The sequence below is a fragment of the Psammomys obesus genome, unplaced genomic scaffold (assembly GCF_907164565.1).
Source record: "Psammomys obesus unplaced genomic scaffold, mPsaObe1.curated_primary_1811, whole genome shotgun sequence".
Lineage (NCBI taxonomy): Eukaryota > Metazoa > Chordata > Mammalia > Rodentia > Muridae > Psammomys > Psammomys obesus.
Window position 1 is genome coordinate 4,147,717 of NW_026596166.1, and position 12,239 is coordinate 4,159,955.

The 12,239-nt window shown below is 48.2% G+C and overlaps 1 protein-coding gene across 1 annotated transcript in view; it reads right to left on the minus strand.

Annotated features, from left to right (window-relative positions):
* Positions 1 to 12,239, minus strand: part of Fntb (farnesyltransferase, CAAX box, beta) — an 83,764-nt gene that overhangs the window by 17,062 nt on the left and 54,463 nt on the right. Inside the window, exons 8-9 of the mRNA XM_055595285.1 lie at positions 5,692 to 5,821; positions 2,889 to 3,021 (exon numbers count right to left, since the gene is read on the minus strand). Of these exons, the coding sequence (XP_055451260.1) occupies positions 2,889 to 3,021; positions 5,692 to 5,821 (263 nt within the window). The remainder of the gene's footprint in view (positions 1 to 2,888; positions 3,022 to 5,691; positions 5,822 to 12,239) is intronic.

Here is a 12,239-nt window from a genome sequence, read left to right on the forward strand (position 1 = left end):
TTCTAGCATTTCGTGTAATACGTGAAACATTTTCATAACTCTGCAGCACTACTTAAATGACCGGGTAATAGTCTGTTGTAAGATGTACCATACTTTACGTATCAGCCTCTCCTCCCCCACCTCTGAACTTTTCAGTTGGTCTGACATTCTGCTCTTAAAAAATAGGAATGTAGCAAACATTTTTTTACCGTGCGCTCCTGGAAGCACTATTACTCATTTCGTAAGGTCGGTTCTTAGAAATGGCCCTGTCCTGCTGACCCGGAGATTATGCATGGGCTGGGGAGATACAGCTCTTGCTGTGCCAGCATGAGGACCAAGGTTCAGACCCTCACGACCGTGTAGACTCTGGGCCATCATGGTGGCTGCCTGCAGTCCTAGCAGGGTGACAGAAACAGGACTTTCTGACTAGAAAACACACTAGTAATAAAGAGAATAACCCCAAATAATAGTTGTCATAATAAATGGGTAGTTTACTTTTTAGTATTTTGAGACAGGTTCTCACTATGTAGCTCCTCGTGGTCTGATCAGCCCAGGAATGTAGACCAGACTGGCCTCCAACTCACAGAGATCTGCCTGCCTGGAGGCCAGAAGGAGTCAGGTTCCCTGGAGTTGGGGTTTAAGTGGTTTGAGCCACCCAACATGGGCTCTAGGAACTGATCTCAGGCCTTCTGTTAGCAAAGTACATGCTCTTAACCAGTGAGCCATCTCCTCCTGCGCCTAACATGCATGCCTTTGTTTCTGATTTGTTTTTCAAGACAGGGTTTCTCTGGGTAGCTGGCTGTCCTGGAACTCACTCTCTAAACCAGGCTGGCATCCAACTCAGAGAACTGCCTGCCTCTGCCTCCTGAGTGCTGGAATTAGAGGTGTGTGCCACCACCACCCGGCTAACATTTTTTAGCTATAAACGAGCTGCATACTGTTTTCTGAGGAGTGGGGAGCAGGGGTGGAACTGGTGTTCATCTGCAGTGATGAAGCAGGGCTGCATTCACCTCTCGGCCATTACAGGTTGCAGTCAACAAAGCAAGCCTTCGCTGCAATTACTTTGTTTCCTTCTGTGCAAAATGGGAGTATCAAAAGTCTCGGTGTCATAGGGCTGTTTGGGGGATCAAATGAGAGAATGTAAGCGAAACACCCTGGTATAGTGAACGCTTGGGAAATCTCTGCTGCTGCTCATAGAGCTGCCATCACGGGAAAAGAAGCAACATCTATGGCTCTCTCTATAAGCCAGTAAGGAGATCGCCAAAGCCTTAGCCCATTTCTTCAAGAAAGTCATCCTCTAGGGCAGGGTTCTCAACCTTCCAAATTTACTGTGACCCTTTAATACAGTTCCTTGTGTTGTGACCTCCAACCATAAAATTATTTTCGTTACTACTTCCTAATTATAATTTTGCTGCTGTTGTACATTATAATTTAAATATCTGATGTGCAGGAAACCTGATATGCGACCCTGTGAAAGGGTCGCTGGACCCACCTCTCCAGAGGGTTCAAGACGCACAGGTTGACAGCCACGGCTCTAGGGACTTCCTGACAGTCCTATCAGTGATCAAGCCAGAGTGCTGGCCTTTAAGTGCCTCAGTATTGTGAGGCTTAAGCCCCATGGCTCCAGGCTGGGGAGGGAGGACAGGGACTCTGTGTACTTTAATCAGTATCAAAATCATCTGCAGCTCAACAACTCCAGAGAGATTAAGGAATTAAAGCAAAGTGCTCAGAAAGTCGGGGCAAAGAAGATTAGGTGTTCCAGGTAGCAGGAAGGAATCTCATCGTTTACATCTGAGCAATTAGCCACCCCACTGAGTTCACAGGAAAGTCTCCCTCTGGGCCAAGGGATCTCCCTGAAGGAACAGATTGGAAGGCAGCGGGGCGGCCATGACTCCCCCTCCCACATGTGCGCTCAGGCCAGAAGGAGCCTGGAATCATGGGAAGGCAAGGGGTCAAAAGGGGCTGTGGCAACCACTGCTTGCTGCCGTGTGCCCCATGGCGTCTCCTTAGAAAGGAATGCGGGTTTCTCTGGTCCAGCTGGCTCAGGGACGCACACTCACAGGTCAGCTCACTGCTTTAGAATGAAACATTTCTAGGGCCGGGTTGCAGCCCCATGACAGGGCACTTGTCTTGCATGCATGACATCCCTAGTTTCAACCCCCAGTTCTGCCAAACCAAACCAAACCAAACCACTGACACGAGCAGTGGCATTCATCGAGTAGAACATTTCTTAAAAACAAACAAACATTCTATTTATTTATTTCGTCGGGGAGGGGAATCACATGTGGAAGTTAGACAGCTCTGGGGAGTCAGTTCTCTAGTTCCACTGTGTGGGTCCTAGGGATTGAATTCAGGTCATCAGACTTGCCAGCAGGTGCCTTCACACACTGGGCCATCTTACTGACCCCCCTACCCCACCCACCTCAGCCCTCCAAAAAAAGCATTTCTAATGGTGACCAATGTGCTCAGTACTCAGCCAGAGGCGATGAGGCTTTTCTCATAGGTTCTGGCTCTCTGCCCCTTTTTTCTAACTGCCTCCCTATCGCCACTTTGACTATGTGTGCGGAGGGTTTTTTTTTCCTTCTGACATGACCAAACACCGTTCTGCAATGGCAGCTGTGGCTTCACACCCAGCTGGGATGGCAGCTCCCAGCCATCACTGTGGGGCCTGAGGCAGGGTTGGGGGATGCTCCCTTCAGATAACAGAGAAGTTCATCCTGCCAAGGCAGTGAGTGATCTGAAACCATGGGAACCAAATCAGACTCTGCTTAGACAGCCAGGAGGGCAGGAGGCTCCACAGCAGCTCTCCAGACCCCAGCCGGACAGTTGTTTTTCAACCCCTCTAACCAGCACTGGGTTAGCATGTGAGCAGGACGCAGCTTCTAGCCTCTGTAGCAGTGTGAGCTCACCTTGGGCGTGCAGCGCTCGGTGTAGCAGGGGCAGGAGGCCTGCCTGCCAGAAGGAGTAGCAGCCATCCACCAGCTTGTTGCAGCGGCCCTGAAATCCTCCTTCAAATCGCATCTGCCGGCTGGTCACCCATTGCTGCGAGAGACCACAGGAAAGACGGGTGTGAGCCAAAGAGACACATCCCCAAGGGCCACTTAGCGGGAGGATGTCTGGTAGCTCTGCCTTCCCTTCCTCTCCTCCCCTCCCCCCATGGCCATTTAATCTGGCCGTTTTGAAACCATCAGCACTGATTACTGCTCGGATCTTCAAAGACAACCACCATATTGTAGTTAACGGAAAAAGGAAAAGGTTTCGTTGTTGAATTCTTATACATACATATACACACAGATACACATACATATATATATTGCTCTTTCTCTCCTCCATTGCCACTTCCTGCCACCCCTCCACCCTTCCCCAGCTTGTTCTCTTCCCTTCCCCAAACAGTCATCCCTCTGAGTTCATGTTACACATATTCCATTTCCCTCTCTGGCTCCCACCATCCTGACAACTACCTTTGCTTAGGTCCAAATGGACAGTGATGCTGAGTACAGAGGACACGCTGGCACGGGAGGCCTGGAAAGGTCTCTTAAACACAGCTGGGAGCAGAAAACTCAGGGCAAGAGTTGCCTCTTCTCCTCACTTCTCAGGAGAGTTTGTTCAGAACAGAGAAGGGGAAGTGTTGGGCTGATCTCATCAGATGTCATCCAGACTGTCCTGCCTTTATCCAGTACCTGAGGACACTAACTCCAGAACATCTACAAGTCCCTACCAGGACTGAAGATAGAAGCCATCAAGCCTAATCACAAAATGTTAACTTCCTGGTCTAGTTCTCCTGGGGGACAGGCTTCTTACTCTGAAGCTGGCACTTGTCAGGCATTGGCCACGCATGATACCAGCACTCCTGGCTTATCTCTATATTTTCTAAACACACTCCATCGAGATAGCCTTGGAAGAGTGAGCAGAAGCAACTGGTCAAAGAGATACACTGCTCTCTTCCCGCTCGGCCTGAGGCCACAGAGCTGCACCACTGGACTGAAAGGGAACTGTGGGGCATTCCCAGAACCTGGAGCCTCCCCCCACCCCCCGAGACCGAGTTCCCGAATGCAGACCCGAGGGAGTCTTTAGAGGGAAGCCCAACAGCCCTCAAATATAACAGAGTTTACACTACGTCCCTGGTCGTGGCAACACCAGTCAGTCTCAGATTCTTAAAAGGACAAAAACCGGTGGGTTTAGGTAGTTACACCTCCCTAGCAGTCTTAAATGAGCCCTGTGCTTCAGGAACTGCCATTTAATGGCGGTGAGCTAAGCAGTCAAGAGGATATTGGGGAGGGGGACGCCACTCTGAGCTTTTACTCACCCCACAATGTGAGTGGATTCAAGTTGCGCTTTTGTTCCCTTGGCTACAGAAAGTCAAGGGCACTCAGACACACATGTGGGGTCTTCTGTGTGTCTCCGACTCTCTCTGTCTGCCTATCTCTCTGTCTCTTGTCTGTCTCTCTCTTTCTCTCTCTCTCTTATTTTCAAAGACAGGCCTTCTCTGTGTATCCCTGGCTGTCCTGGAACAGGCTGGCCTCAAACTCAAGAGATCTGCCTGTCTCTGCCTCCAGAGTGCTGGGGTTAAAGGTGTGTGCCACCACTGCCTGGCTCGGGTATTGGTTATTTTACTAATCTATGGAGGACCTTCTGTCTACAGGCTTTTATGTATGCTCTCTCCTTTAACCCTAAAAGAATAAGGGTTATTATTCTTTTCCAGAGGAAAAGAGACAGTGTAGCTAATGCAGATCAGACAATTTGCCCAGGTAGCAGAGGCAGGCTTCAAGCCTACAGTACTGTCATTATAACTTAGGCATGCACTAGTACATTCCTTATTTTTGTCTACAACATGGGACTTTACATTCCATCTCTTAACGGTGATCAGATTTTAAAATGTATCCATTAAGTTGGTCATTCGGTATCAACTTTCCGGAATCCTCATAGAGTATGCAGTGTGAGGGGCTTTCTCTCACAATGAGGGCAAAATGCTGCTTGTTATACCAACACAAAATATAAAAGCAGCCCCACAGAGCGCTCACAGTGGCTCAGCAGGGAGGGCCTGTCATCTGCTCTCAGAGAGAGCTGACTGTCTGCTGTAGCTGGTTTGCTTTCTTTGATGATGGGCAGGGAAGTTCATGCCCCTTCCCCCCAAAAAGACAAGGGGAACACATTCTCCCTGTGTGTTCTAGGCTTCCCGTAAGCTGACTGCTTTCTGAATGCCGGCCAAGAGCTTGGGGGTCTAGAAGAGATGCCCAGACTTCCTATTTGCGATTCCCTAGCTCTGCCCTGAAGACTTGCTGGAATGCAGATATGGAATTTTCACAGGTAATAAATGCTTGGCCCTGAGCTGCTTCAAACCTCTTCTCAGGGCTCTTTTTCTTAGGAGATTCTAAGACACGTGGTAATACTGAATCCCGAAGGATCACAGCTATTCTTGGAAGTATGGGGTAAGGTACTCTGGCTCATTGCAGGTGGTGGAGGACTCAAGATCATTCTGGATCTGTGCGGAAACTTTAAAGCAGCCAGAGGGAGAGGTGGAGAAGGGAGGAGAGACTGAGAGCAACTGTGCTGAACACCAGCAACCACACCTGAAGCTTCATCCTGGGACTAGAAGCCTGTGCGCTCAAGGCGAGAGCTCAGCCAGCCCTTCCCATCAGCAGACCTCCCCATGGCCCCAGATCAGAGTCACATCAACAAACTCAGGGAGGGGATGGCACAACAGCCACTCACTAGCAAGCTCTTCAGGTTCAAAGAGCGTTCCTTCTTGAGGATCACCAGTGCAGCCAAGCCACAGAAGGTGTAGCCGCCGTGGGCTTCCATCCCTGGCACTCCGCCAATGCCACCTTCCCAGTTCTGGCACCTAGGAGATTGAAAGAAGACCATAGCAAGTACAGGCATTGAGGACAAGTCCCTCCAGGGACTGAGGACAAGGCCGGCTCCATGTTCTGGGTGGCAGAGAATAAGTTTGCTCTGATAAAAGCGTAAGTTGTTACCACCATGGACAGAAATGTGCTGATTTATTGACTTGTCTGTGTGTATACCTGTTCGTGCATGTGTATGTGCACATGCAATGTGGAAGCCGGAGGTCAGCTTTGGGTGTTCTTCAGGAGAGCTACCGACTTTGTTTTTTGAGGCAGGGTCTCCCACTGGAACCTGGGATCAGGCTTCTGGCGGGGATGTCTTTGCCCTAACTCCACTTCCCCAGCGCTGTGATTACAAGCATGCCTGGCTTTTCACATGGGGGCTGGGTTCGGATCCTCTGGCTTGTACTGTAAACACTGGATGGGCTACACTATCTCCCCAGCCCCTAATGTATTAATGTTTGCAGATTCCTTTCCTGAGAAAACAAAACCAGAAGCTTTGGAAGCTTAGAAACCGTCCACTTATATGAGAAACGGAGCAGCACTGGCTCCGCCCCACCGGGGGAGAGCTGCAAAGTCCCACACATAGCAGAAACATCACGTTTAAAAAAAAAAAAAAAAACAGCCACTGGTTCTGCTTATCTGTGAGTACAAGGTCTATTAGTGAATGCCTTTTTATTTTCTAGTTTCCCGTTTTTAACTCTAGCTCCGGAGATCAAACTAGGGATTTCACTACATGCCAGCAGGTGCTCTACCACTGAGCCACATCTTATTTTCTGTTTCTTTCTTTCCGTTTCTGTTTGTTTGAGGTGGGACTTCACGAAGACAGGCTGGCCTTGAGTTTCCTGATCTCACCACCTTGCCCTACATCCACCCGACTCAAGTGACAGGCTACAGAGGTGTGCCACCATGCCTCAGGCGTTGGGTTTGTTTGTTTGATGTTGGCTTGTGACCTGTTTTGGTAGTGTTGGAGATTAAACCAGCGTGTTGCACATGCTAAGCAAGCATTCTACTACTGAGAAAATCTCAGCCCACTTTTTGCTTTTTGGAGTAGGTCTCACTAAGTTGCATAGGCAGGCCATGTACTCACTCTGCTGCCCAGGTAGGGCCTGACTTTGGGATTCTCCTGTTTTAGCCTTTAGAGTAGCTGCCTAGCTCAAATTTTCTATAATATACACACACACACACCTACACAAAAGAGAAAAAACTGAGCTATGTTTTCCTATGTTTCTCAGATGGGCTCAAATTATCCTCCACCTTAGCTGTACAAGTATCTGGAACTAGCTGGTGTGATGGCTGATGCCTGTGATTTTAGGACTTAGAAGGCTGAGGCAGGAGACTTGCCCGGGCTACAGAGTGAGATCCTGTCTCAAACAAACAAACAAACAAACAAACAAACACCATCAATTAAACCCCTAAGTATAAGATTATGCCCAGCTTGTAACTGCTCAGAAATAAACTTTATTTTTAAATGTCACAATTTTTTATATATTGAAAATATCTGAGGTGGGTATGGTAAGCACAAGCTTTAGTCCCGGCACAAAAAAGGGCATCAGGCATGTAAGGCAGTCAGGCAGATCTCTGAGTTGAAGGCCAGCTTGATTTACATAGCAAGTTCCAGACCATCAAGAGCCACTCTCTCTCTTTCTCTCTCTGCCTCTGTCTCTCTCTTCTTTCTTTCTTTTCTTCAAGTCAGGATTTCTCTGTGTAGCCCTGGCTGTTCTGGACTCACTTGTAGACCAGGCTGGCCTCAAACTCACAGAAATTCACCTGCCTCCCTAAGTGCTGGGATTACAGGCATGCACGACTATACCTAGCCGGAAAAAAACAAAAAAACAAAAAAACAAAAAAAACAAAAAACAAAAAAAAACTGTTTCTTTTATAAAACTTATTTTGTTTTAATTGAAAAAGTAATACTAAAAGGTTTAAACTTCTAAGAGCATCAAAGAGTAAACACTGCAAAGCAGCTTCCTACCCATTCTAGACTCCTAGTTCCTATTACCAGCAGGGACCCATCAGTTTCCGGGCCTCAGTCTGCCTCTGTGTCTCTTTCACACATATATTACACACACCCACAATACTTCATACACATACACAGTACACACACACATACATGCACGCTATACACACACACTACACACGTATACCATAGACATATGTTCCACTTTCTCTTGGTTTTTATACCCCTCTTCTGCACCTTGCTTTTTTTTTTTTTTTTTTTTTTTTTCAGATAATAAAACTCTTTGGAAATGACCACGGTGGCACGTGCCTGTGATATTTAGAGGTGGAAGAAGATCAGAGTCCACGGCCAGCCTCAACTACACAGCAAGTTCAAGGCCAGCTTGGACTGCATGAGACCCTGTCTTCAACACACCCAAACCCACATACATACAATGAAGAACATAATGGGCTGAATCCTAGGGCCCAATAAAACGTAAATGAGAGGATTTAAAGGGCATGAATGGCCAGGATGAAGAAAGCAGGGGACAGGCAACACAAACACAGGCGAGCGAGAACAAAAATCCTAAAAATTGGGGTTAACTGCACCTAAACAGCCGGTTAGAGAAACTTTCCTCAGTTCTGATGCGGCGGTGGGGAAGCTGCAGCCGCCAAGAGCAAGCCCATGTTTGGCTGCTATGGTGGTTTGAATAAAACAGCCCCTATAGGCTCATACGGTTGAATGCTTGGTCACCAGAGTGCCGCTATTTGAGAAAGATTCAGAGCTGTGGCCTTGCTGGAGTAGTGTGTCACAGAGGGTGGGCTTTGAGGGTTTGAAAGCCCATACCAGGCCAGTTCCCCCCTCCTCTTTGTCTCTCTCTTGTCTCTGTCTTTCTCTTTCATCCACAGATTCAACAAGAAGGGAGGAGGGGGCTGAACCCCAGCTTCTGAGCACAGCGGAAAGCAGGAGGGATCAGTGGGAGGGCCACCAGGCAGCACAAACACCCCAGCTTTTCCCTACTAGTTAATTCATAAGGTTGCCTGCAGGCTTCACGCCCTAAGCAGGAATCTGAAAGCTCAAGAACAAAGCCTTACAGATATTGATATACGGCACTTCCCGGGAGAACAGTGTGGTCGTAGCTCACGTTTGTGTACATGCCCTCCCATCAGCTTTTCAGTACTAGACTCAATGTGAACAGAGTTGCTGAGCACTAGGAACGTGAGCACCTCTCCGCAGGAAAGAGAGACCCAGCCTCAAAAGCAAGGTGGAGGAGAAAATGCTGGGCACAGAAGAAAACTGCTCACAGTTGCATCTTATTTTCGTGTTTTAAAGATTTCTTTCTTTTTAGTGTATCGGTGTTTTGCCTGCGTGTATGTTTATACACCATGTGCAGTGCCCACGGAGGCCAGAAAAGGGCATCAGATACCCTGGAACTGGATTTATAGAAGGTTATAAGCTGCCATGAAGGTGCTGGGAATCTACCCCAGGTCCTCTGGAAGAGCAGCCAGTGCTCATAACTGTTGAGCCATCTCTCAGCCCCTTAAAGTTGTATCTTAGATAATATCATGTGAAGAAAGTTACGAGGAAGACAGAGCAGAGCAGCAGAGAACATAAAAATAAAGTGTTCATGGGGAAAACCGAACTCTGGAAAACTAAAAATAAGATTAGGGAATAAAACAACATAAGGATGAGAAGATAGTTAGGAGCTCTCTTGGAAAATAAAAGAAAACGCGAAAAGATAGAAAACAGACCCTTGGTGGGCTTTTAAAAAATTAGGTCAATCTGCCAGATGGGGCCCCAGATACTGCCTTCAACATTAAAAGAGAAGCTTCCCTTCGATTAATGGTGGGGAATGCAAACACTCGACGTGCTGAGAGTAAGTGATGTGCAGGACATTGGTACTATAGCACTCCCTCTGCAGCACAGGGACCACCTGAGGGGCGGGGGGCTGGGAGGAACACAGGGCTGTGAGATGCTGGCTGTCAGGCAGAGCACAGCCATTGCGGCCACCATCTCACAGCACCTGTGGTTGCCTGCCATGGACCTCCACGAGACGGGGTCTGCCGATGGTTAGTTATGGCTGGGGGAGGGGCTCACAGGGCCCTTTCCCTCCCAGCTGAACTACTGGCTACTGATGGATTCTAGGGGAGGAACAGTCTTGAGTTGTGTACCCACCGAGGAGCCCACCAGGCTCCAGGGGATACCCCCAAAGTCATGGTCACACAGACAACCCCAAGTAAACTCACTGAGTCACAAAACAAAACAAAAAGACATGAATGTGGGAAAGGGAATTGGAGGGAGGGTGGGGATAGGTGGGAGGGAGAGGGGAGGGTGGGGGCTAAAGTTAGAATAGACACTAGGTATATGTGTAAAATTACCTAAGAACAAATTTGACAAAAAGCCATTAAAAGTGAGGTTAACACTGTGCTGTAAGAGGCGCAAGGCGAGTATGTCGGCACATGCCTTTAAGCCTAGCACGTGGGAAACCGAGGCAAGGTGACTGGTGGTGCCAGTCAGCCTTGGGTTCACAGGGAGACCTTATTTCAAAAATAAAAACAAAGCAGAAGTTGCCAAAGAAATGCTGCAGTGCACTCTCTTGGTCCTGAAATGTGTGTGCTGCTAAACGGTAGCCCTGCCGTGGGCCCGGCACACACTGAAACTGACCCATACCAAGCCTCGTCACCATGGCGTCTGCAAACAGCACCGACAAAGGTTCTCAAGGTCTCAAGGCAGGCGCATGGGGTGTCGATGAAGGAAAAAGAAAAAAGCGAAACAAAACTCCCCATGGGATCGGGCTTCTTGATGGCCTAGCCTGGTGGCAGGAACGGTTACCATCACGCACAAACTCACTTGAGTCCTGCGTGTTCCAGATTTGTATACAATTTAACATCCCATCATCTGACGCGAAGAAATGAAATAACGTGTCCAAGGCACGAAGCTAGTGGCAAATAGTAAAACTGGGTTCAGGCAGATCCCCATGTTCAGTGAGCGTCCTGCTAGTGAGCCCTCCTGACGGCACTGGACGCTCACACATGACGCAAAACGTCTGCGAGGCCCAGCCAGCCAAGAAAGGGGCAGGGCAGCTAAAACGCTCATAGAAAGCCACCGTCTTTAGCAGGAAGAAACGGGCTACTAGAAAGTGAGGACAAGCCGGGAGAGTCAGACATGGAAAAACCCAAATTCAGCTCAAGTTTCTACCTTGAAAGCACATATACTGGGCAAACCAAGCAGCTGGGAATCAAAACCCATCTGAGACTTGAGCCGCCACCCACTGCAGGGCACAGCACTGTTTGGAGTTTACAGTATGAGCCTGGCTCCAAGGCTTGTCTGCTAAACACAAAAACATCCTTTGAAGCAATCTGACAGAATCCATTCTCTACAATACTCCAACCACCATGTCCAAAGCTATTCAACAACACACGAACACCCAGGACAATGAGACATGTCAACTTGTAAGATACCCATATGCTGAAGAGACCTAGACATGGGCTTTTAGATTTTTATTTCGTTATTACTTTATGTGGATAAGTGTTTTGCCTACACGCAAGCCTGTGCATCAAATACATACCTCATGCCTGTGGAGGCCATTAGAGGGCATTGGATCCCCTGGAGATCAAGTTACAAACAGCTGTGAGCTGTCATGGGGGTGCTGGGAATTGAATTTGGGTTCTCTGGAAGAATAGGCAGTGTCCTTAACAACCGAGCCACCACCGACACACACACATGCAAACACACACACACACACACACACATACACATACACACCATCCTATTGAGACAGGTCTCACTATGTTGCCGAGACTGGTTGGTTTTGAATTCCTGGACTCAATGGCTCTTTCTGCCTTACCCTCCCACAGTAGGGACTAGCACAGGCTACTGCACTAGTTTGCACAGGGAGTGAAGAAAAGCACACTGGGAGGGAATAAAAAGAAGGAGCATCTCAATTGAGAAAGAGAGCACTAAAAAGAGCCAAATCCAGGAAATGCCCAGTTTCGGTCTCAGAGAACTACCCTCATTCTACTGTGCCCTCAATTACTGTTAGATACTGTGAAAATCAGATTCACTGACGATGACACGGGAAGTCATGAGACAATTGGAGCAGTGCCTACAAAATTCAGACAAACACAGTCTATACCACTGCCAACCTGGTAATCTCTAACCAGACAGACTACCAAGCAGGCTCGAAAATACACAGGTAGGATCTTAAACATGCATTTCCCACGTGCCCTTTTCTGAGAGCCTTTGGAATAGTATGCTCTATTAAAATGAATATTAATGAAAAAAGACAGGGGCTCCAACAAAGCAGGAGAACGAAGTGGATTTCATGCTGGAAGGAAGCTTCTAGATGCCTGCTGTGCAGCAAGCTGAGAGCAATCTGTCTAGATCCGAAACAGAAGGGTGAGGGCTCCAGGGGGGAATGACCCAGAAAATACACACACACACACACACACACACACACACACACACACACACACACA